Genomic DNA, 23,439 nt, shown 5'->3' with positions numbered 1-23,439 from the left:
AATACCTTCCCCACTTCCTCATAACCCCAGTCATTCTTTGCCTTTCGTCGCAGGAGGTTGGCAGAGAAGCGTTAGAAGATTTCGGAGTAGTCTCTTATAACGGGTAGTACTCTTCGAGATAGGACTGGAGTTTTAAGTAGTCCTGTCAGCCTCTCAGTGAGAGCATGGATGAAAGTTGGAGTCCGGAGATGCAGGGAGAGTCTTTCTGCATAACCATCCCGACTCATATTAACAGCTCCATAGGCAATCAGCGTTGATGAGTTTCACTGCCTGCTTTCTTCACTCAAGTCCATGTCAGAAGTGATGCTACTATCTGTCACACTTGAAGGGCCGTGTTCCTGTTCCACGGCGTAGATTCTGGTAAGATCGTTTCATATTTTATTCATGTATGATAACGCAAGAAGACAGGGTCACAGTGTGACTCCTTTTATCTGTATAGAATCAAGGGTTAATATCTCCTTAGGGGGATTATTGAACAGGGGGGAATAATCGATTTTATGCTGCTTTTATGTGTGAGATGTTATGGGCTTATTTATAGGCTGTTATGGAATATACAGGTTTCACTTTCACTTTGAGAGCCATGCAGCTTAAAAGCTTGGCGCGCTTTCTCATAGCAGGGATGGTCCTGCATTGTGCACCATGTGATTCATTCCCATTTTCCTGACCTAGTGTCTATCAGAGAGGAGTCATAAATCTCTGTACTGTCTTGGGTCATAGGAGGTGGTGAGTGCCCCAGCCATTGGGGTATAAGGGTGCTGTTTTTTTTAATAAAATAAGATGTTTTATTTCTTTAGTTCTCCGGTTATTGCACTAGCGATGGAGGATTCTGTTACTATTCCTAATGAGTAATTCCTGTTTATATGGTGAGGAGGCCTTAGTTCCGCCCTCTCAATTATTTTCCATATGCCTTGATAATGTAAAAATATCAAACATGTTTGATACCACGGAGCCGTCCCCCTCTGAGGAGTTGTCGTCCAGTGAGTTGCATGCCCTACATTATTATATCTCTACACTTGCAGTTTTCCCGTATCATTGCTGATCCTCCATCTGTAGGGGGCCTTTTTTCACCAGACGTTACTGTGCAGTTCAGATGGCGGTGTCTGCGGCCTTTAATGCTTTACCTCACCCTGCTAAGTGCAAGCGATAGGTTACATATTGCACTCCTTCCCAGAGTACATCAGATAATTTATTGGATTTAACTGAGGGTTATCCGAGGATGAAGTTCTTTCTGAGACTTCAGAGTATGAACATTCTAGATCGGAGTCTGCTGCCTCTAAACATCCGGCTGCGGAGGAACCAGACTTTAGTTTAGGAATTTGCGCATTCTTCTAAAGGAAGTTTTTGGCGAATTCAGAGGTTCCAGAGGCCAATTTGCCTGATGAACCTTTAATTCCTAAATTGGATAGAGTTTGAGGACAGGGTGGTACCTTATCCTTCCCTGCTCCTGTTAGATGGCGAACATTATTAAGAATGAATGGGACAGGATTGGATTCCTTTTCCCCCTCTTCTCCCTTTAACGAATTGTCTCCGGTCCTGGACTCTCAATGGAGTTGTGAGGTCCCATTCCTAAATGGGATGGTGTTATCTTTACCCTTGTTAAACATACTACTATCCCGCTTGTGGATAGGTCTTCATTTGAAGAGCCCATGGATAAAAGATGTAAACTCTGTTAAGAAAGATGTTTTAACATACGGGATATTTGTTTCAAACCGGCAGCGGCTGTTGCTGCGGTTACTGGAGAAACTACCTTCTGGTGTGACTCCTTATAGGATTATTCTGGGTGGAGGATCCCCTCAACATTACTTAGAAAATATTTTTCTGTGCTGCTAGCAGGCAGTTTCTTCGCTTGAATGCTATGGCTTCAGCTTTTTCTGTTCAGGCCTGTTGGGCTCTGGCTGAAGTCTTGGTCTGCAAATATGACTTCTAAGTCTCTAGACTTCTTCCCTCCCTTTAAGGGAATGATTTTGTCTGGTCCAGGCCTGGACTCAAATCAGCTCCACGGTCACAGGGGGCATGGGTGCGCTCCTACAGCAAGAGTATAGGAACTAATCTAAGGGACGATTTTCGTTCTGATAAAGCCCATGTCAGCAGTCCTCCACTAAGCCAGAGCAAACCAAGAGCTCTTGGAAGCCGGCTCAGTCCTGGAATAAATCCACGCAGAGCAAGAAGCCCGCTGAGTCTACGTCAGCATGAATGGGTGGTCCCCGGTCCTCTTCTGGATCGTGTAGGGGGCAGTATGTCTGGGTTCTGTCCTCTAGGAGTTATTGTCCCGGTGCCTATCGCAGTGAGAGGTTTGGGGTACTATTCAAACCTTTTCGTGGTCCCTAAAGAGGGACCTTTTCGGCCGATTCTGGATGTAAAGTGCTTAAGCAGGTTTTTAAATGTCCCCTCGTTTTTAAGATGGAGACAATAAGGTCCGTTCTTTCCCTCGTTTGAGAGGGGTAGTTCATGACCATGATAGATATGAAGGATGCTCCCTTCTCGTACCAATCCTCAAGGACCACTTCCAGTTCCTAAGGTTTGCATTCCTGGACCAGCACTTCCAGTTTATTGCCCTTCTGTTTGGTCTAGCTAAAGAAATTTTTCTAAGAGTGGACCATTCGGAATATCTCCTCTGTCTTCTTTGATCCCATGGATGGCACATAATCTAGAGAGAGTTATCTTGTATCAAGTACCAGGGTAGAATTCTTGGGTACTATAATAGTCTCCATAGACATGAGAATATTTCTAACAGACCAGAGACATTGCAAGCTAGCTTCAACATGTCTTGACCTCCAGATCTCCTTAAGGCCATCTGTGGCTCGGTGTAAAGAGGGGATTGGTCTCATGGTGTCCAGCTTGGACATAATTTCCTTTGCCAGGTTTCACCTCAGACTGTTGCAACTGCGCATTCTGAACTAGTGGAACTGCGATCCTTCGAATCTGTCTCAACAGATTTCTCTGGACAACCAATCAGGGTCGCTCTCTTGGTGGTTTTGTCCAGATCACTTGTCCTGAGGGACGTCCGTCTCAAGACCATCCTGGTGATTGTGACTATGGTTGCGAGTTTGTCAGGATGGGGAGCTGTTTGGGGTACCAGGAATGCACAGGGCATCTGGTTTCAGGAGGTAAAGCTCCCTCCTGATCTCATTTTGGATCTTCGGGCAATATACAATGCTCTGAAGGCTTGGCCTCTGCTGGGTTTGTCCCAGTTAATCAGATTCCAATCAAACAATATATCCTCGGTGGCTTACATCATCCATCAGGGGGGAACAAGAAGATCCCTAGTTTTGAGAGAAGTATCTCGGATTCTGGTGTGGGGGAGACCCGCATTTGTTCGCTGTCAGCGATCCACATTCCAGGTGTGGACAACTGGGAAGCAGATTTCCTCAGCAGACAATGCTTTCATCCGGCAGAATGGTATTTCCATCCCAAGTGTTTGCAGAGATTTGCAAGAGGAAGATCTTTTAATGTCTCAATACAGAGCTACCCAAATAGGGGTTGAGGTACAGGGATCCTCAGGCGGAGCATTAGCGGTGCCTTGGAGGTTCAATTTAATTTATCCTTTCCGACTGTTACCACTATGTCCTAGTGTAGTGGCTTGAGTCAAGCAGGCATCAGTGATACTGACTGCTCCGTCTTGGCCACAAAGGATATGGTTCGCAGATCTAGTGGGGATGTCATCATCTCCTCCGTGAAAGTTATCTTGTCACAGGGATCTGCTGACCAAGGTCTCTTTGTTCATCAATGTCTAGATTCTCTGAGGCTGACTGTGTGGAGATTGAACACTTAGTCCTAGCCAATAGAGGGTTTCATGAGAGAGTTATTTTTACTCTCATTCAAGCTCGTAAGCTGGTTGCTCGTCGCATCTATCATAAGGTGTGGAGGACCTACTTATTCTGTTCTCCAGGATGAACTGGAGAAGGGCTTTTCTTAAAGTCCCCTGAAGGGACAGGTTTCGGCCCTGTCTGTGTTACTGCACAAGAGGTTTGCAGAGCTTCCAGATGTGCAGCCATTTGTTAAGGCTCTGCTGGGATCAGACCTGTGTTTAGACCTAAGGCTCCTCCTTGGAGTTAAAGATCTTGTCCTTAAGGTTTTGCAACGGGCCCTGTTGTTAGACATTAAATTGTTGTCTTGGAAGGTTCCTTTCTACTGGCTATTGCTTCTGCGCCCAGGGTATCTGTGATTGCTGCCTTGCAATGTGTCCCTCCTTATCTGGCTTTTCATGCCGATAAGGCTGTTCTACGAACCAAGTTAGGATTTCTTCCTAAGGTTGTGTCAATTCGCATAATCAATCAAGAGACTGTGGTTCCTTTCTTATGTCCTAATCCTTCTTCATCGAAGGAACATTTATAACTTATTTCTGGATGTGGTTTGTGCCTTGAAGTTCTATCTTCGGGCCACGAAGGAATTTAGACAAACCTCTTTCTCTGTTTGTTCTCTTTTCCGGGAAGCGTAGGGGTCAGAGGGCTTCTTCGACTTGAGATAACTTATTGACACAACTTATATAACATAAATTATGCTTGCCTGATAATTTCATTTCCATCTGTATGTGAAGAGTCCACAGCTGCATTCCTTACTTGTAGGAAATACTGAACCTGGCAACCAGAAGGAGGCAAAGACACCCCAGCCAAAGGCTTAAATACCTCCCCCACTTCCTCATAACCCCAGTCATTCTGCCGAGGGAACAAGGAACAGTAGGAGAAATATCAGGGTGAAAAAGGTGCCAGAAGAAAAAGAATGACTGGGGTTATGAAGAAGTGGGGAAGGTATTTAAGCCTTTGGCTGGGGTGTCTTTGCCTCCTCCTGGTGGCCACAAGGAATGCAGCTGTGAACTCTTCCCATACAGATGGAAATTAAATTATCATGAAAGCATCATTTATGTTGTTATTTATATAAGTTGTGTCAATAAGTTATCTCAGGTTATTTTATGCCTGTTGTTTACTTTTCTTCTGTTATGTGTGATCAGTCCACGGGTCATCATTACTTCTGGGATATAACTCCTCCCCAACAGGAAATGCAAGAGGATTCACCCAGCAGAGCTGCATATAGCTCCTCCCCTCTACGTCAGTCCCAGTCATTCTCTTGCACCCAACGACTAGATAGGATGTGTGAGAGGACTATGGTGATTATACTTAGTTTTTATGACTTCAATCAAAAGTTTGTTATTTTACAATAGCACCGGAGCGTGTTATTACTTCTCTGGCAGAGTTTGAGGAAGAATCTACCAGAGTTTTTTACTATGATTTTAACCGGAGTAGTTAAGATCATATTGCTGTTCTCGGCCATCTGAGGGAGGTAAAAGCTTCAGATCAGGGGACAGCGGGCAGATGAATCTGCATTGAGGTATGTAGCAGTTTTTATTTTCTGAATGGAATTGATGAGAAAATCCTGCCATACCGTTATAATGACATGTATGTATACACTTCAGTATTCTGGGGATGGTATTTCACCGGAACTACTCTGTTAAAAGTCACTAATCCTTTAATAAGTATTTATCATGTTAAACGTTTTTGCTGGAATGTAGAATCGTTTACATTTCTGAGGTACTGAGTGAATGAATATTTGGGCATTATTTTCCACTTGGCAGTTGTTTGGTTTTAATTGTGACAGTTTCGTTTCTCTTCACTGCTGTGTGTGAGGGAGGGGCCGTTTTTGGCGCTCTTTGCTACGCATCAAAAATTTCCAGTCAGTTACTCTTATATTTCCTGCATGATCCGGTTCATCTCCGACAGATCTCAGGGGTCTTCAAACTTCTTTAGAAGGTAGATTCTCTCAGCAGAGCTGTGAGAATTTTATATTGACTGTGAATAAAAACGTTGCTCTGTAATTTTTATGTCAAAATTAATTATTGTTATTTTACTATGGGAACAAACCTTTGCTAAAAGTTGTGTTGTTTTAAAGTTTGATGCTATAACTGTTTTTTCAGTTCATTATTTCAACTGTCATTTAATCGTTTAGTACCTCTTTGAGGCACAGTACGTTTTTGCTAAAAAAGATTATAACCAAGTTGCAAGTTATTGCTAGTGTGTTAAACATGTCTGACTCAGAGGAAGATATCTGTGTCATTTGTTCCAATGCCAAGGTGGAGCCCAATAGAAATTTATGTACTAACTGTATTGATGCTACTTTAAATAAAAGTCAATCTGTACAATTTGAACAAATTTCACCAAACAGCGAGGGGAGAGTTATGCCGACTAACTCGCCTCACGCGGCAGTACCTGCATCTCCCGCCCGGGAGGTGCGTGATATTATGGCGCCTTGTACATCTGGGCGGCCATTACAGATAACATTACAAGATATGGCTACTGTTATGACTGAAGTTTTGTCTAAATTACCAGAACTAAGAGGCAAGCGTGATCACTCTGGGGTGAGAACAGAGTGCGCTGACAATACTAGGGCCATGTCTGATACTGCGTCACAGCTTGCAGAGCATGAGGACGGAGAGCTTCATTCTGTGGGTGACGGTTCTGATCCAAACAGATTGGATTCAGATATTTCAAATTTTAAATTTAAATTGGAGAACCTCCGTGTATTACTAGGGGAGGTTTTAGCAGCTCTCAATGATTGTAACACCGTTGCAATACCAGAGAAACTGTGTAGGTTGGATAAATACTTTGCGGTACCGGCGAGTACTGACGTTTTTCCTATACCTAAGAGACTAACTGAAATTGTTACTAAGGAGTGGGATAGACCCGGTGTGCCGTTCTCACCCCCTCCAATATTTAGAAAGATGTTTCCAATAGACGCCACCACTCGGGACTTATGGCAAACGGTCCCTAAGGTGGAGGGAGCAGTTTCTACTTTAGCTAAGCGTACCACTATCCCGGTGGAGGATAGCTGTGCTTTTTCAGATCCAATGGATAAAAAATTAGAGGGTTACCTTAAGAAAATGTTTGTTCAACAAGGTTTTATATTGCAACCCCTTGCATGTATCGCGCCGATTACGGCTGCGGCAGCATTTTGGATTGATTCTCTGGAAGAGAACCTTAGTTCATCTACGCTAGACGACATTACGGACAGGCTTAGAGTCCTTAAACTAGCTAATTCATTCATTTCGGAGGCCGTAGTACATTTAACCAAACTTACGGCTAAGAACTCAGGATTCGCCATCCAGGCACGTAGGGCGCTGTGGCTAAAATCCTGGTCAGCTGATGTTACTTCTAAGTCCAAATTACTTAATATACCTTTCAAGGGGCAGTCTTTATTTGGGCCCGGTTTGAAAGAAATTATCGCTGACATTACAGGAGGTAAGGGCCACGCCCTACCTCAAGACAAAGCCAAAGCTAAGGCTAGACAGTCTAATTTTCGTCCCTTTCGGAATTTCAAAACAGGAGCAGCATCAACCTCCACTGCACCAAAACAGGAGGGAGCTGTTGCTCGTTACAGGCAAGGCTGGAAGCCTAACCAGTCCTGGAACAAGGGCAAACAGGCCAGGAAACCTGCTGCTGCCCCAAAGACAGCATGAACCGAGAGCCCCCGATCCGGGACCGGATCTAGTGGGGGGCAGACTTTCTCTCTTCGCCCAGGCCTGGGCAAGAGATGTTCAGGATCCCTGGGCGCTAGAGATCATATCTCAGGGATACCTTCTAGACTTCAAATTATCCCCCCCAAGAGGGAGATTTCATCTGTCAAGGTTGTCAACAAACCAGATAAAGAAAGAAGCGTTTCTACGCTGTGTACAAGATCTGTTATTAATGGGAGTGATCCATCCGGTTCCGCGGTCGGAACAAGGACAAGGGTTCTACTCAAACCTGTTTGTGGTTCCCAAAAAAGAGGGAACTTTCAGGCCAATCTTAGATTTAAAGATTCTAAACAAATTCCTAAGAGTTCCATCGTTCAAAATGGAAACTATTCGGACAATCTTACCCATGATCCAAAAGGGTCAGTACATGACCACAGTGGATTTAAAAGATGCTTACCTTCACATACCGATTCACAAAGATCATCACCGGTATCTACGGTTTGCCTTCCTAGACAGGCACTACCAGTTTGTAGCTCTTCCATTCGGATTGGCTACGGCTCCAAGAATCTTCACAAAGGTTCTGGGTGCCCTTCTGGCGGTACTAAGACCGCGAGGGATTTCGGTAGCTCCGTACCTAGACGACATTCTAATACAAGCTTCAAGCTTTCAAACTGCCAAGTCTCATACAGAGTTAGTTCTGGCATTTCTAAGGTCGCATGGATGGAAAGTGAACGAAAAGAAGAGTTCTCTTTTTCCTCTCACAAGAGTTCCATTCTTGGGGACTCTTATAGATTCTGTAGAAATGAAGATTTACCTGACAGAAGACAGGTTAACAAAGCTTCAAAATGCATGCCGTGTCCTTCATTCCATTCAACACCCGTCAGTAGCTCAATGCATGGAGGTGATCGGCTTAATGGTAGCGGCAATGGACATAGTACCTTTTGCACGCCTACACCTCAGACCGCTGCAATTGTGCATGCTAAGTCAGTGGAATGGGGATTACTCAGATTTGTCCCCTACTCTGAATCTGAATCAAGAGACCAGAAATTCTCTTCTATGGTGGCTTTATCGGCCACACCTGTCCAGGGGGATGCCATTCAGCAGGCCAGACTGGACAATTGTAACAACAGACGCCAGCCTACTAGGTTGGGGCGCTGTCTGGAATTCTCTGAAGGCTCAGGGACTATGGAATCAGGAGGAGAGTCTCCTTCCAATAAACATTCTGGAATTGAGAGCAGTTCTCAATGCCCTTCTGGCTTGGCCCCAATTAACAACTCGGGGGTTCATCAGGTTTCAGTCGGACAACATCACGACTGTAGCTTACATCAACCATCAGGGAGGGACAAGAAGCTCCCTAGCAATGATGGAAGTATCAAAGATAATTCGCTGGGCAGAGTCTCACTCTTGCCACCTGTCAGCAATCCACATCCCGGGAGTGGAGAACTGGGAGGCGGATTTCTTGAGTCGCCAGACTTTTCATCCGGGGGAGTGGGAACTTCATCCGGAGGTCTTTGCCCAAATACTTCGACGTTGGGGCAAACCAGAGATAGATCTCATGGCGTCTCGCCAGAACGCCAAACTTCCTCACTACGGGTCCAGATCCAGGGATCCGGGAGCGGTTCTGATAGATGCTTTGACAGCACCTTGGAACTTCGGGATGGCTTATGTGTTTCCACCCTTCCCGCTGCTTCCTCGATTGATTGCCAAAATCAAACAGGAGAGAGCATCAGTGATTCTAATAGCGCCTGCATGGCCACGCAGGACTTGGTATGCAGATCTAGTGGACATGTCATCCTGTCCGCCTTGGTCTCTACCTCTAAGACAGGACCTTCTGATACAGGGTCCATTCAAACATCAAAATCTAACTTCTCTGAAGCTGACTGCTTGGAAATTGAACGCTTGATTTTATCAAAACGTGGTTTTTCTGAGTCGGTTATTGATACCCTGATACAGGCTAGGAAGCCTGTTACCAGAAAGATTTACCATAAAATATGGCGTAAATACCTATACTGGTGCGAATCCAAACGTTACTCCTGGAGTAAGGTTAGGATCCCTAGGATATTGTCCTTTCTACAAGAAGGTTTAGAAAAGGGTTTATCAGCTAGTTCATTAAAGGGACAGATTTCAGCTCTGTCCATCTTGTTACACAGGCGTCTGTCAGAAAATCCAGACGTCCAGGCTTTTTGTCAGGCTTTAGCTAGGATCAAGCCTGTGTTTAAAGCTGTTGCTCCGCCATGGAGTTTAAACTTAGTTCTTAACGTTTTACAAGGTGTTCCGTTTGAACCCCTTCATTCCATTGATATAAAATTGTTATCTTGGAAAGTTCTGTTTTTAATGGCTATTTCCTCGGCTCGAAGAGTCTCTGAGTTATCAGCCTTACATTGTGATTCTCCTTATCTGATTTTTCACTCAGACAAGGTAGTTCTGCGTACTAAACCTGGGTTCTTACCTAAGGTAGTCACTAACAGGAATATCAATCAAGAGATTGTTGTTCCATCCTTGTGTCCAAATCCTTCTTCAAAGAAGGAACGTCTTCTACACAATCTGGATGTAGTTCGTGCCCTCAAGTTCTACTTGCAGGCAACTAAAGATTTTCGCCAAACTTCTTCCCTGTTTGTCGTTTATTCTGGACAGAGGAGAGGTCAAAAAGCTTCTGCTACCTCTCTCTCTTTTTGGCTTCGTAGCATAATACGTTTAGCCTATGAGACTGCTGGACAGCAGCCTCCTGAAAGAATTACAGCTCACTCCACTAGAGCTGTGGCTTCCACTTGGGCCTTTAAGAATGAGGCCTCTGTTGAACAGATTTGCAAGGCTGCAACTTGGTCTTCGCTTCATACTTTTTCCAAATTTTACAAATTTGACACTTTTGCTTCTTCGGAGGCTATTTTTGGGAGAAAGGTTCTTCAGGCAGTGGTTCCTTCTGTATAATGAGCCTGCCTATCCCTCCCGTCATCCGTGTACTTTTGCTTTGGTATTGGTATCCCAGAAGTAATGATGACCCGTGGACTGATCACACATAACAGAAGAAAACATAATTTATGCTTACCTGATAAATTCCTTTCTTCTGTTGTGTGATCAGTCCACGGCCCGCCCTGTTTTTAAGGCAGGTAAATATCTTTTAAATTATACTCCAGTCACCACTTCACCCTTGGTTACTCCTTTCTCGTTGATTCTTGGTCGAATGACTGGGACTGACGTAGAGGGGAGGAGCTATATGCAGCTCTGCTGGGTGAATCCTCTTGCATTTCCTGTTGGGGAGGAGTTATATCCCAGAAGTAATGATGACCCGTGGACTGATCACACAACAGAAGAAAGGAATTTATCAGGTAAGCATAAATTATGTTTTTATTCCATTTTTTGGCTCTATTGGGGTTGTGGATTTAGTTTTTCAGTGAAAAAATATGTTTCTTTCCTAAGATACGGTGAGTCCACGGAATCATCAATTACTGTTGGGAATATCACTCCTGGCCAGCTTGAGGAGGCAAAGAGCACCACAGCAAAGCTGTTATATTTCACTTCCCTTCCCACAATCCCCAGTCATTCTCTTTGCCTTCATTGCAAGGAGGTGGTGAAGTTTTGGTGTCTGAAGAAGATTTCACTTCAATCAAGATTTTTTTTTTTTTTTTTAAATATATTTTTATTTATTTTCAAATCAGAAACAAAAACAAAAACACCTAGTATCCTTTGCCGGACAGCCAGACTGCAGGTAAGTGCTTTTGTCTTCTGTGTATGGGGATTTGCACTGTTGAGAAACACATCTGCAATGTTATTTGGGACTGTATATCCTTGGGAAGGATATCTTAGGCAGAATGCAGGCACTTTCTGGTGACAGGGAGACTAAGGGTTAAAAGAGAAAAAAAATGTTTTTCTTAAAAATTTTGGCTCTTGTGACTAATTTATTAGTGATAACATTTTCATTTGTATCCTATTAAGAGAATTTTTGCAAATGTTTATCGGAGTGCGCTCTTCTATCTAGTTGCCTGTGACTAGTGTCTTAAGTGGGAGGAGTATATTCTTTTTGTCACATATACCGATGTTGGAACGTATTTGTTTTTACATGTACCGGTTTTTTTTTCAGGTACCGATATGAAATGATTTGTGTATCCTTTGGGCTGATAGAATATAGCGTGAGGTTAGCATCTAACTCTGTGTTCTTGCCTTATTTCCTTTTTTGCTACGGAGAAGTGCCTTTTTCGGCTCCCTAAGCCGGTCTTGTGTACACGCCCCCTTTCTCCGTTTAGATCAGAGCGTCTTTATGGCGTCTGTCTCTGTATGTTAATAGTTATTGATCACTCAGGCTGGGAAATTCCTCTTAGAGCTAGAGAACATTTTTGACTTGCTTATGGTGTGGCTGCATTATTGTGCAACATGGCGGGCAGTAACACTTCCTGATTTTAAGCCTTTCAAACAAAGTTTTTGCTACTGTACTGTTCATTTCATTCTAATAAAGTGTACTTGCTGGCATTTTGTTGTTCAGAAACGTTCATTTTTCAATGTCCCTTTAAATACTAAAATAAGGGTTTATTAAATAACCTTAATTTTTAATTGGGTGATTTGGGGCTTATGTTCAGGTTTTGGAACAGAGGTTTGTTCCTAGGAACTAATATTTTTTGCTCTTGAGGATCATATTGTTTGTATGAGCGTTCTGTTCCTCCTATTTAGAATTATCTTTTAAAGAAATAAAGATATTCTTTGTTGGAGCCCTTTGTTTGTAAGGATATTTTTAATCAGATTAAAATGTCTATACTTTTCTGACCCTTATGTCTCCCAGTATAATGCTGTTCAGGAGATGCCACAGCTTTCTCCTCAAACCTTCCCTAGCCTCTATGGCGTCACATACAGTGCCCTGCGGTTCCTCTCAATCTCCTGGAGGAGTGTTTTGCCTACAGATTTTGCAGCTCAGATATCCTCTGCGGTATCTGCAATTTTATGTTTTTCCTTACCATCAGGGAAAAGGCAAGAGGATATTTAAAATTTCAGATAGTAAGGTTTCTGATCCACATTCTGCTACCCAGGCTGCTTTTTCTCCTAAGTCGAGGAGGATTCACTGGTAGCTTCGGAGAGTAAATTCTCAGAATCGGACAGTATAATTCCTTCATCTAATTCTGAAGTGGTCTACTTCAGATGTATGCTTGCACACCTCGGGTACTATTAAATGAGGTTTTAGCTACTTGGACGATATAAATAACCCTGTCGTTGTCAACCTTTGGAAGTTTTGTAAACTTGATCATTTCTATGATGATCCTTCTTTTGAAGAAATGTTGCTAGACATGCTATGGAAGATTTCACAGGGTTAGGAGAAGCTAGGGATACCTTTCTCCCGTCCTTTAAAGGATTTTCCTGTTGCTGACTCCATTAAAATGCACGGTGCCCTAAGTAGAAGGGAGCTTTTCTACTATGGCTCTGAGAACTTAGATCCCTATGGAGGGTAGCTGCACCTTTTCAGATCCATGGATAAGAAGCTGGAGGTTTAATTGTTAATTTAGAGCAGGGTGGATAAAAATCAATGATTTTTTAAAAAAAATAAAAAAAATCTGATTTTTTTTTATTTAAATCGGATTTTTTGGATTTAAATCGGATTTTTTGAGGAAAATATATTACCATCCAAAGGTTATTCCATCATGCAATAAAGATTAGTTTTTTTTAATTATGTAGAATAAGGCTGTATATGTTTAATTTTTTTGGTAAATAAATTCCATTAATCCATTCACAATGTCATGCTCTTCCAGAGGTTTTTGTAAGTTTCTCTGCCTACAAGATATTATCACAGATGCTTGGTTTACTTTTGCAGTTCTCAAAACATCACAGCAAAAATGTTATAACATGAACAGAGTTGAGAAAAAGACCTTAATCCTAACTTCTACAAACCTATGAATACAGAATCAACCCCTTCAGTGCTAAGTTTCAAGAAATTCAGTGAATAGAATTGAAACAATATTTTTCTGATTATTTGGAGTGGAATAGATCTGCACACGAAGAAAGTGAAACTAAGTGTGAGGAGGAAGGGGCAAGCAGACAAGTAGTACTACAAAATAAAAGTGAAACTTATATGAATTATATTGATTAACCTATTAAACTGGGGATAAAAAAACTAATATGAAAAGTTGTTATTCTAAAAATCTTCATCTACTTGCATATTAAAGTAATACCAGCAAGAATTAGTCTTTATGTAGAAAACTATGATTTTAAATCAAGCCTTACTGACTAGTGATTTAAATTGTGGTTTAAATTGTGAATTAAATCAGTTTGATTTAAATCAAATCCACCCTGATTTAGAGCAATGCCTTGTCTTATTAGACTTGCTGTGCTAGCCAGTCGGGCTTGTGGCTGAAATCTTGGAAATCAGCTGAGAAGTTTACCTGTGGCTTAATGGTACAGCCTAGGCTTTCTAATCCTGCAGTTGCAGGTTCTTATTTTATGTTTCCTCCTAATCCAAGGGTCTGGTGTTTCTTTTCAAGGATGAGACCTTGTTGGGACTTGGTCTGGCAGAATTATCCTCTGACTTTACGGGGGAAATACCATTCGCCAAGAGAGTAGACTAAGGGAAAGTTTTACTTTTCCTATTTCTGCAGCATCAGTCATGTCTTTGGGAAGCCAACCAAACTTAGTCCATTCTAAGATTCCTCCCAGGGGTAGATTTCTCCTTCTGGAGTATCTGCATATGATGAGAAGCATTCCTTGAATTGGGTTCAGGACCTTTTTCTGGGAGTGATAATTCCAGTCCCAGTCTGGGAATGAAATCTAGGTATTTACCTCAAGTTTCTCAGGTTCTACCCTTCAAAGTTGTATTCATTCTCCTTTACTGCAAGTGGGCCTGTTCATAACGAATATAGACCTGAAGGATGTGTATTTATTGGTCCTATGATCAGGATCTTTTCAAGTCTCTGAGTTTCGTCTTTATAGAAAGACTTTTAGGTCTTGGGGTATTGCAAGGGTGCTTTCTGGACAATATATGGTTCAGGTGTCATCCTTCCTTCGATCAAACTCTCTTTCGGGAGAATTTGTCCAATCTACTTTCCCATGGATGGGAAATGAATCTTGAGCAGAGTTCCCTTGCTCCATCCACAAGGGTGATTTGTTTGAGGGGGGGGATCTTAATAGATTCTCTATCTAGGAGAAGATTCTATCAGAGGTCAGTTAATCAAGGATTTATTCATTTATTTCTCTCTGCTGTCTACTGTCCGACCAACAGCAAGCTTTAATGGTCCGGTTGATAGCTTAACCATCTTGCAACCAGAGGGTTGAGATGTTGAATCTAGCTGCAGTTGATTTTCCCTTCACTTTTCAGTGATTCTATGTATGGAGGGAATTGGTCTGATGGTTCCCTTGGACAGCATTCCCTTTTTGCTATTTTTCATACAATAGAGGTCATTCGTATCTGTCTTAGGAGAAAGATCTAGATTAATCATTAAGAGACTTTCACCTGTGGTGGTTTTTCAGGAGTATCTGCATCAGGACTCATGCTTCTGGAGACATTCCTGGATGATGTGACCACAGGTGCCAGCCTGCTGGGCTGAGAAGCCGTCTGGGACTTGTTTAAGACATGGAAGTGTCTGCTTTCCTCTTTAACATCTTGGAGTTGAAAGAGATTCGCAATGTTCTGAGGGTTTGACCTCAGTCATCCTTAGCCTAGTTCCAGTCGGGCAAGGTCACCTCAGTAGCTTACATCAGTGGCCGTGCCTTCTAAGGCACTGGATTAAACCTCCAGTCCCCTTGGAGGCGTGCGTTCGGATCCCACCACTTCAGAATCCAGTTAACCTATGCGGTGCATGGACATTATTAATCCAGAGGAACTCTAAGAGTTCCTTAGTCATAGGAGGTGACTTGAATTGTCTGTGGGTGGAAGCTCACGATTGCGGTTTGTCATCCTTTCCAGGGGTGGACACTGGAAATTGGATTTTTGAACAGACAGATATTTCATCCGCGGAGTGGGACTCTCTATCCGGAGGTGTTCTCCGGGTAAACCCTCAAATGGGGGGTTTCCGGAGTTGGCTTTTGAGGGCGTTTTTTTTTCTACCTCATTTTGCATGGCTATACGTTAGACTAAGGTACCTGTGAGGTGGAAGGGGTTTTATATTATTAGGGTTTGGGAATTTTCGCTTTCTCCTAGTGGTAAGGAAGAGTAGTTCCTAGGAGCAATGGATCGAGGACTCTCACCACCATTAAATACATTTATCAGGTAAGCATAAATTTTATGGGTTTTTTTCTGATTTCTGCAGCTCCTGGATCAGTTATTGATATAGTGGGTTAGAGCACCAATGGGTGTGCATTCCCAAAGGATGAAACTTTCAGCTGAAAATACCCCATTGATTAACCCCAAACCCCATGCAAAACCCCACAGATTATCATTATTATTTTTTTAATGATGCTTGGTATTTTGCTTGGACTAGTGAGAAATACCTGTGTTACTTGCGGCATCAATTAAAGGGACAGTTTACTCAAAAAGTTTCTCCCCTTTAATTTGTTCCTAAAGAACCACTTTACCTGCTGGAGTGTATTAAATTGTTTATATGTATTTCCTTTAACCTTATATTGGCATTTGAATTAGTTTATTTAGCCTGTGGTATCCCCACCCATCCTGAAAGTTTTTGACTCAAGGCCAAGCTGTCTTAACACAGCCAGTAAAAGAAATTACACTCCCAGTGGGTTATAGAAGCGATAAGGTAATAAAATGTTATTTTTTTATTGTTCTCTACAAGTATTAGTGATTGGTTTATGGACAGATATAAGATAAAGAAGCAGGTATATGTACACAATGTGATAAAGTAATGAGATCTGATTATACCTATAAGCTCAACCCATTTTATTAGGTTGTGGCTTTAAAACACAAAATCGGCTAATTCATATACACAAATAAGCCTTAAAAAAAGCAAATCTCATACATGTTATACTCTGCAGCTGGTAAAAAAAAATAGTTGGAAACACATTAATGGAAAAACAATTTGAAAGTATACTGTCCCTTTAATTTTTCCATGGCTCCAGTACATAGTCAATCTGTGTGTTCAATCCAAAATAATATGGCTTTGTATAGTATAAATTTGTCTATGGATTCAATATATCTGTTTTCAGGATACAATTGTAAGTAAAAAGATTAAATTGTAATGAATTTCTATGGCAATACATTTTATATTAGAAAGTCTATGTTAAGAAGTATTTTTATGATTTGTTATTCCTTTGCTAAAGGTTTACTGGCACTCAAGTGCTCACATCCTAGGGGAAACTATGGAGAATTACTATGGTGGTTGCTTGTGCTATGGACCTCCCATTGAGAATGGATTCTACTATGACATGTTTTTAGAGGAAAGGTAAAATTAAGCGATATATTGTTCTAAAAGATTTGCCACTTGGATTATCCATTTTTCCCAATAATAATGTTTCTGAGTAATTACATTTTTTTTTTTGTGTTTTCTTTATTTTTATTCTTTTTATGTTTCAGTTCTTTTTTTAATATTTCAGACATCACTGCTTTTGCACCTTTTTTTGGTTCCACCGCTAAGTTCAATTTTAGGAAATTTAGGATATAAAGGTAAAAATAAGCATTTAGTGGCTTGCTTGTAAAATTTATTTTTTCATTTGTTATAGAAGTATTTCATAAGTAACAATGTTTATGAAATCATGGCAGGAGATTGATATAAAATGTGTGAACAGTCTGTTTCTATGGCACTATCTACTATATCAATGAACAAACTGCATCTGTTTACTGGAATATTTTGGAACAGTGCATTTAGATATTTATCTATATTTAGAATATATATATTTAACCTGCATGTTTAATTGCTGAATACAGAAATGCAGGCCAAAAGAATTGCATGAAGGTTTATAGTTGTGCTGGAAGATAAAGTTCATTAAAGAGAAAGGAAACCCCAACATTTTTTTTTATACAATTTTAAACAATTTTCCAATTTGCTTCTATTATAAAAATTGCTTCATTTTCTTGTTATCATTTACTGAAGGAACAACATTGCACTACTGGCAGCTAGATGAACACATCTAGTTAGCCAATCACAAGAGACAAATGTGTGCAGGCACTAGTGTAGGATATGTGCGTATTCTTTTTCAACAAGGGGTACCAAAAAAATAAAGCATGTTTGAAAATAGAAGTGAATTTAAAAGTCTTTTTTTATTTTATTTACTTTTTTTATTATTTTTGTTTGCATTCCAACAGTGTAAACAAATTAAGCATCTCAGATTTGCTTTTTCAGTACACCTCGCAGGGTGTCTTGATAAATCAAGACAGGTAAATAAATAAAATATGTTTGTAGCAATGTACAGAAACAACGTAAATCACACAGGTCTTTATTACACCATGGTACAAATACAGTGTAAGTCAAACAATCCTATTTCCATCTTAATGGGAGGAGAGTCCACTGCTTCATTCATTACTTGTGGGAAATAAGAACCTGGCCACCAGGAGGAGGCAAAGACACCCCAGCCAAAGGCTTAAATACCTCCCCCACTCCCCTCATCCCCTAGTCATTCTTTGCCTTTCGTCACACAAGGTTGGCAGAGAAGTGTCGGAAGATTGGAGTAGTCTCTTATGGAGGGTAGTACTCTTTGAAATGGGACTGGAGTGTTAAGTAGTCCTGTCAGCCTCTCGGTGAGAGCATGGGTGAAAGTTAGAGTCCGGAGATGCAGGGGGAGTTCTTCTGCAAAACCACCCCGACTCATGATTAACAGCTCCTTAAGCAATCAGCGTTGACGAGTTTCGCTGCCTGCTTTATTCTCTCAAATCCATGTCAGGAGCGATGCTACTAACCTGTCACACATGAAGGGCCATGTTCCTGTTCCACAACATAGATTCTGGTAAGATCGTTGCATTTTATACACACATGATAACGCAAAAAGACAGGGTCACAGTGTGTCTCCTTTTATCTGCATAGAATCATGGGTTAATATCCCTGGAAAGGGGATTATTGAACAGGGGGGATTTATGCATAATATTTTATTGTGTTTGATGCTATGTCATGTGTGAGATGAGGCTCTAGCAATGTGTGAACAGTAAGGCATAAGATCGTCGTGGCCTTCTTTTGGCGCATTTTTTTCTATAGTGCAGGGGCGGTCCTGCATGGCATTCCATGTGAACGGCTGTGGACTCTTCCTCTTTCCTGATCGGCAATTGCGGGAGACGTAACGGTTTCTCTGTGGTCCGGGTCATAGGAGGTGGTGAGTGCCCTGGCCATTGGTGTATAAAGGTGCCATTTAATCTATCTAGTCCGAATTAAAGGCGTAAGCTATTGAGGACTCTGATATGTTAAAGGATACTCCCTCTTTAATTAAATCTAATACCTGTGTTTATTGTGAAGAGGTACAGGTTGATCTGTCTGCTCAACTGTGTTCCACATGCTTTGATAAGATTGCAATAACTAAAAAGAATAAGATATTTAGTACTACTGAGCCGTGCACCTCTGAGGGTTCTTCGTCCCGCGAGGTGCATTCCCAACATTCATCTCTGATTACACATGTAGCTCCCCAAGGCCCTACTGATTCTCCCGCGGGAGGAGCCTCGTTGCCGCCAGATTTCGCTGCCAAGTTGCAAGAAGCGGTTTCTGCGACCTTCCATGTCCTACCACGCCCTGCGAAGCGCAAGCTAAGGTAAAAACCTAGCCTTCTGTCCCAGGGGTCATCTACTCCATTGGATGTCTCTCAGCCTGAGAGATTATCTGATGATGAGGATTCCTCAAATGGAGCATTTGCGCCTTTTACTGAAAGAAGTACTTGCTACGTTGGAGGTCCCAGAACCGAAACTTCCAGAAGAACCTTTGATCCCTAAACTAGATAGGGATTACAAGGACAGGGTGGTGCCTCAGACCTTCCCAGTGCCCATGACGATGGCTACTATTATTAAGAAGGAGTAGGATAAACTGGGCTCGTCCTTTTCTCCTTCTACCTCTTTTAAGAAGTTGTTCCCCATTACGGATTCTCAGCTCGAGCTATGGGGGGTTCATTCCTAGGGTGGATAGAGCTATCACCACGCTCGCTAAGCGTACGACTAATCCCCTCGAGGATAGTTCGTCGTTCAAGGAGCCCATGGATAAAAAGTTAGAGTCCATGTTGAGAAAGATGTTTCAACTTACGGGCTGGGTTTTCCAACCTGCAGCTGCAATCGATGCGGTGGCGGGAGTGGCTACCTACTGGTGTGATGCACCGTCTGCTATGGTCGAGGTGGAGACTCCCCTCATAGGAGATACAGGAAAAGATTAAGGTCTTAAGGGTAGCTAATTCTTTTCTGTGATGCAAACATGCAGGTCATTCGCCTGAATGCCAAGACATCAGGTTTCTCTGTTCTAGCTCGTAGGGCGCTGTGGTTAAAGTCGTGGTCGGCTGACATAACTTCCAAGTCGAGATTACTATCCCTCCCGTTTCAAGGGAAAGTTCTCTTTGGTCCAGGCCTGGACTCTATAATATCCACAGTCACGGGAGGCAAGGGTGCTTTCCTTCCGCAGGATAAGAAGAATAAGCCTAAGGGCTCTACTTTTCGTCCCTTTCGTTCAGGCAAGTCTCAGCGCCAGCAGCCTGCTGTGAAGGCCAAACAGTTCAAGGGATCTTGGAAGCCAGCTCAATCTTGGAACAAGTCCAAGCAGAGCAAGAAGCCTGCCGAGACAAAGTCGGTATGAAGGGGCGGCCCCTGATCCCGTCGTTGGATCGTATAGGGGGCAGACTATCTCTGTTCGCAGAGGCTTAGATAAGTGACGTACAGGATCCTTCGGTTCTTAAGGTTATCACCCAGGGTTACAGGGGCAGATTCCTCCTGTCAAACCTATCCTCAAGACCAGAGAAGAGAGACGCCTTTCTAGAGTGCGTGAGGGATCTCTCATCTCTTGGAGTAATCGTTCCTGTACCTCTAGCAGAAAGGGGTCTAGGGTACTAATCAAACCTTTTTTTCATGTTCCCAAAGAAGGAGGGCACGTTCCGCCAAATTCTGGACCTAAGAGTTTCTGTCAGTCCCATCGTTCAAAATGGAGACGGTCAGATTGAATCTGCCCCTAGTTCAAGAGAGGCAATTTATGAAGACAATAGACTTGAAGGATGACTACCTTCACGTGCCAATCCACAAGGACCACGTCAGGTTCCTAAGATTCGCGTTAATGGACTAACACTTCCAGTTGTGTGGCCCTACCGTTCAGTCTGGTGACTGCCCCAAGAGTCTTTACAAAGGTTCTGGGGGCGCTGCTCTCGGTAGCGAGAGCCAGAGGTATTGCGGTGGCTCCTTATCTGGATGATATTCTGCTCCAGGCTCCGTCCGGCACTCTTGTGGAGGACCAATCGAGGGTTCTTCTTCTTCTTATCCTTCGATCCCATGGATGAAAGATAAACAAAGGAAAAAGTTCTCTGGTTCCCAGCAACAGAATGGAGTTTCTGGGTACGATAATAGATTCCATATCGATGAAGATATTCTTGACAGATCAGAGACGTTCCAAGATTGCGTCCAGCTGTCTGGCCCTTCAGACCTCCTCAAGGCCATCTGTGGCCAAGTGTATGGAGGTGATTGGGTTCATGGTATCCAGCATAGATGTCATTCCATTCACCATGTTCCATCTCAGACCTCTTCAGTTATGCATGTTGAGACAATGGAAAGGTGATCACTCAGATCTATCCCAACAGAGCTCTCTGCACAACCGAGTGAGGGAATCCCTCTCTCGGTGGATCCGTCCGGGAGAGCTGGCCCAGGGGACATCCTTCTTGAGGCCATCCTGGGAGATTGTGACCACGGACGCGTCTATCAGGGTGGGGAGCTAGGAGGGCACAGGGCAGTATTCTGGAACTTTGAGCGATATTCAGCGCTCTGAGGGCTTGGCCCCACCTGGGGTCGTTTCAATTTATCAGATTCCATTCGGACAACATTACCTCGGTGGCTTACTTAAACTTAGACTCACAATTGTTCGCACTCAGCAATCCACATACCGGGTGTGGACAACTGGGAAGCGGATTTTCTCAGCAGACAATCATTTCATCCGGGGGAATGGTCTCTCCATCCTGAGGTGTTTGCGGAGATCTGCATCAGATGGGGGACGCCGGAGATAGACCTCATGGCGTCCAGACTCAACTTCAAGCTACCCAGATACGGGTCGCGGTCCAGGGACCCACAGGCAGAGCTGATAGATGCCTTAGCGGTGCCTTGGGAATTCAACCTAATTTAAATTTTTGACTTCTTCTTCCCCGAGTGGTGGCCTGCATCAAACAGGAGCAAGCTTCGACCATTCTGATTGCTCCATTGTGTCCGCGGAGGACGTGGTTTGCAGATCTGGTGGGGATGTCATCGTCTCCTCCTTGGAGGTTGCCCTGTCGCAGAGATCTGCTGGTTCAGGGTCCCTTTCTACACCCAAATCTTGATTATCTGAGGCTGACTGCGTGGAGATTGAATGCCTAGTCTTGGCCAAGAGAGGTTTTTCTGAGAGAGTAATTGATACTCTCATCCAGGCCACGAAGCTGGTCACTCGTTGCATCTATAATAAGTTGTGAATGACCTACTTATCCTGGTGTGAAGAACGTGGATATCCATGGCACAAGGTTAGGGTATACAAGATTCTGGCCTTTCTCCAGGATGGACTGGATAAAGGTCTTGCTGCCAGTTTCTTAAAGGGACAGATTTCGGCGTTATCGGTGCTGTTACACAAGAAGCTAGCGGAGCTTCCTGATATTCAGTCCTTTGTTCAGGCTTTGTCTTTAGAAATTCTGCTCCTCCTTGGAGCTTAAACTTGGTTCTTAAGGTTTTGCAGAGGGCTCCGTTTGAGCCTATGAATGGGCTTGACATTAAGATTCTTTCCTGGAAGGTTCGATTTCTTCTGGCTTTTTCATCAGCTTGCAGAGTCTCTGAGTTAGCAGCCTTGCAATCTGAACCCCCTTACCTGGTATTTCATGCTGATAAGGCTGTACTTCGCACTGGGTTGGGATTACTTTCCAAGGTGGTGTCAGATCTTAACATCAATCAGGAGATAATAGTTCCTTCTTTGTGTCCTAACCCTTCTTCGCCTAAGGAAAGGTTACTGCATAACTTGGATGTGGTTCGAGACTTGGAGTTTTATCTTCAGGCCCTGTGGTGTATTCAGGGAAGCGTAGGGGGCAGAGGGCCTATTCCACTTCTCTGTCTTTTTGGTTGAGGAGCGTTATCCATTTGGCCTATGAGACAGCGGGACATAAGCCTCCTCAGAGGATTACGGCTCACTCAGCTAGAGCTGTGGCCTCTTCTTGGGTCTTTAAGAACGAGGCCTCTGTGGAGCAGATTTGTAAGGCAGCTACTTGGTCCTCCTTATATACATTTAAAAAGTTTTACAAATTTGATGTTTTTGCTTCGACGGAAGCTGTTTTTGGGAGAAAGGTTCTGCAGGCTGTGGTGCCCTTAGTTTAGGGTCTGCCTCCTTTTCCCTCCCATTTTTGTTCATTCATTGTCCTCTAGTGCTTGGGTATTTGTTCCCACAAGTAATGAATGAAGCAGTAGACTCTCCTCCCATTAAGATGGAAAACATAAATTATGCTTACCTGATAATTTAATTTCCATCTTTGGGAGGAGAGTCCACTGCTCCAGCCTGTTTGCTCCGGTGGGCGGACCTAAATTTAATATTATTCTTCTGGCACCATTTATATCCTGATATTTCTTCTACTGTTCCTTGTTTCCTTGGCAGAATGACTGGGGGATGAGGGGAGTTGGGGAGGTATTTAAGCCTTTGGCTGGGGTGTCTTTGCCTCCTCCTAGTGGCCAGGTTCTTATTTCCCACAAGTAATGAATGAAGCAGTGGACTCTCCTCCCACAGATGGAAATGAAATTATCAGGTAAGCATAATTTATGTTTTTAGTTATAATACAGTAGAGGTAAAGATATGAATCCTGAGTTACAAATAAATGAAAAATTTAAACATTTACACTCTACATCAAGATACACTACTAGAATATTTTTTAAATTCGAAAAACAGACCTGACAACACAAAACGGAACAAATAAACAAAGCAAAAAAAAAAAAAAAAAAAGATGCTAAACAACTCTCCTCTCTTCCTCCCCCT

The 23,439-nt window shown here is 42.8% G+C and overlaps 1 protein-coding gene across 1 annotated transcript in view; it reads left to right on the top strand.

The window, feature by feature from the left end:
• LOC128663291 (threonine--tRNA ligase 2, cytoplasmic-like) overlaps positions 1-23,439 on the top strand; it is a 411,905-nt gene that overhangs the window by 189,102 nt on the left and 199,364 nt on the right. Inside the window, exon 5 of the mRNA XM_053717549.1 lies at positions 16,628-16,749. Within this exon, the coding sequence (XP_053573524.1) occupies positions 16,628-16,749 (122 nt within the window). The remainder of the gene's footprint in view (positions 1-16,627; positions 16,750-23,439) is intronic.

This window comes from Bombina bombina, chromosome 6 (assembly GCF_027579735.1).
Source record: "Bombina bombina isolate aBomBom1 chromosome 6, aBomBom1.pri, whole genome shotgun sequence".
Lineage (NCBI taxonomy): Eukaryota > Metazoa > Chordata > Amphibia > Anura > Bombinatoridae > Bombina > Bombina bombina.
This window is presented reverse-complemented; position numbering and strand designations above follow the sequence as displayed.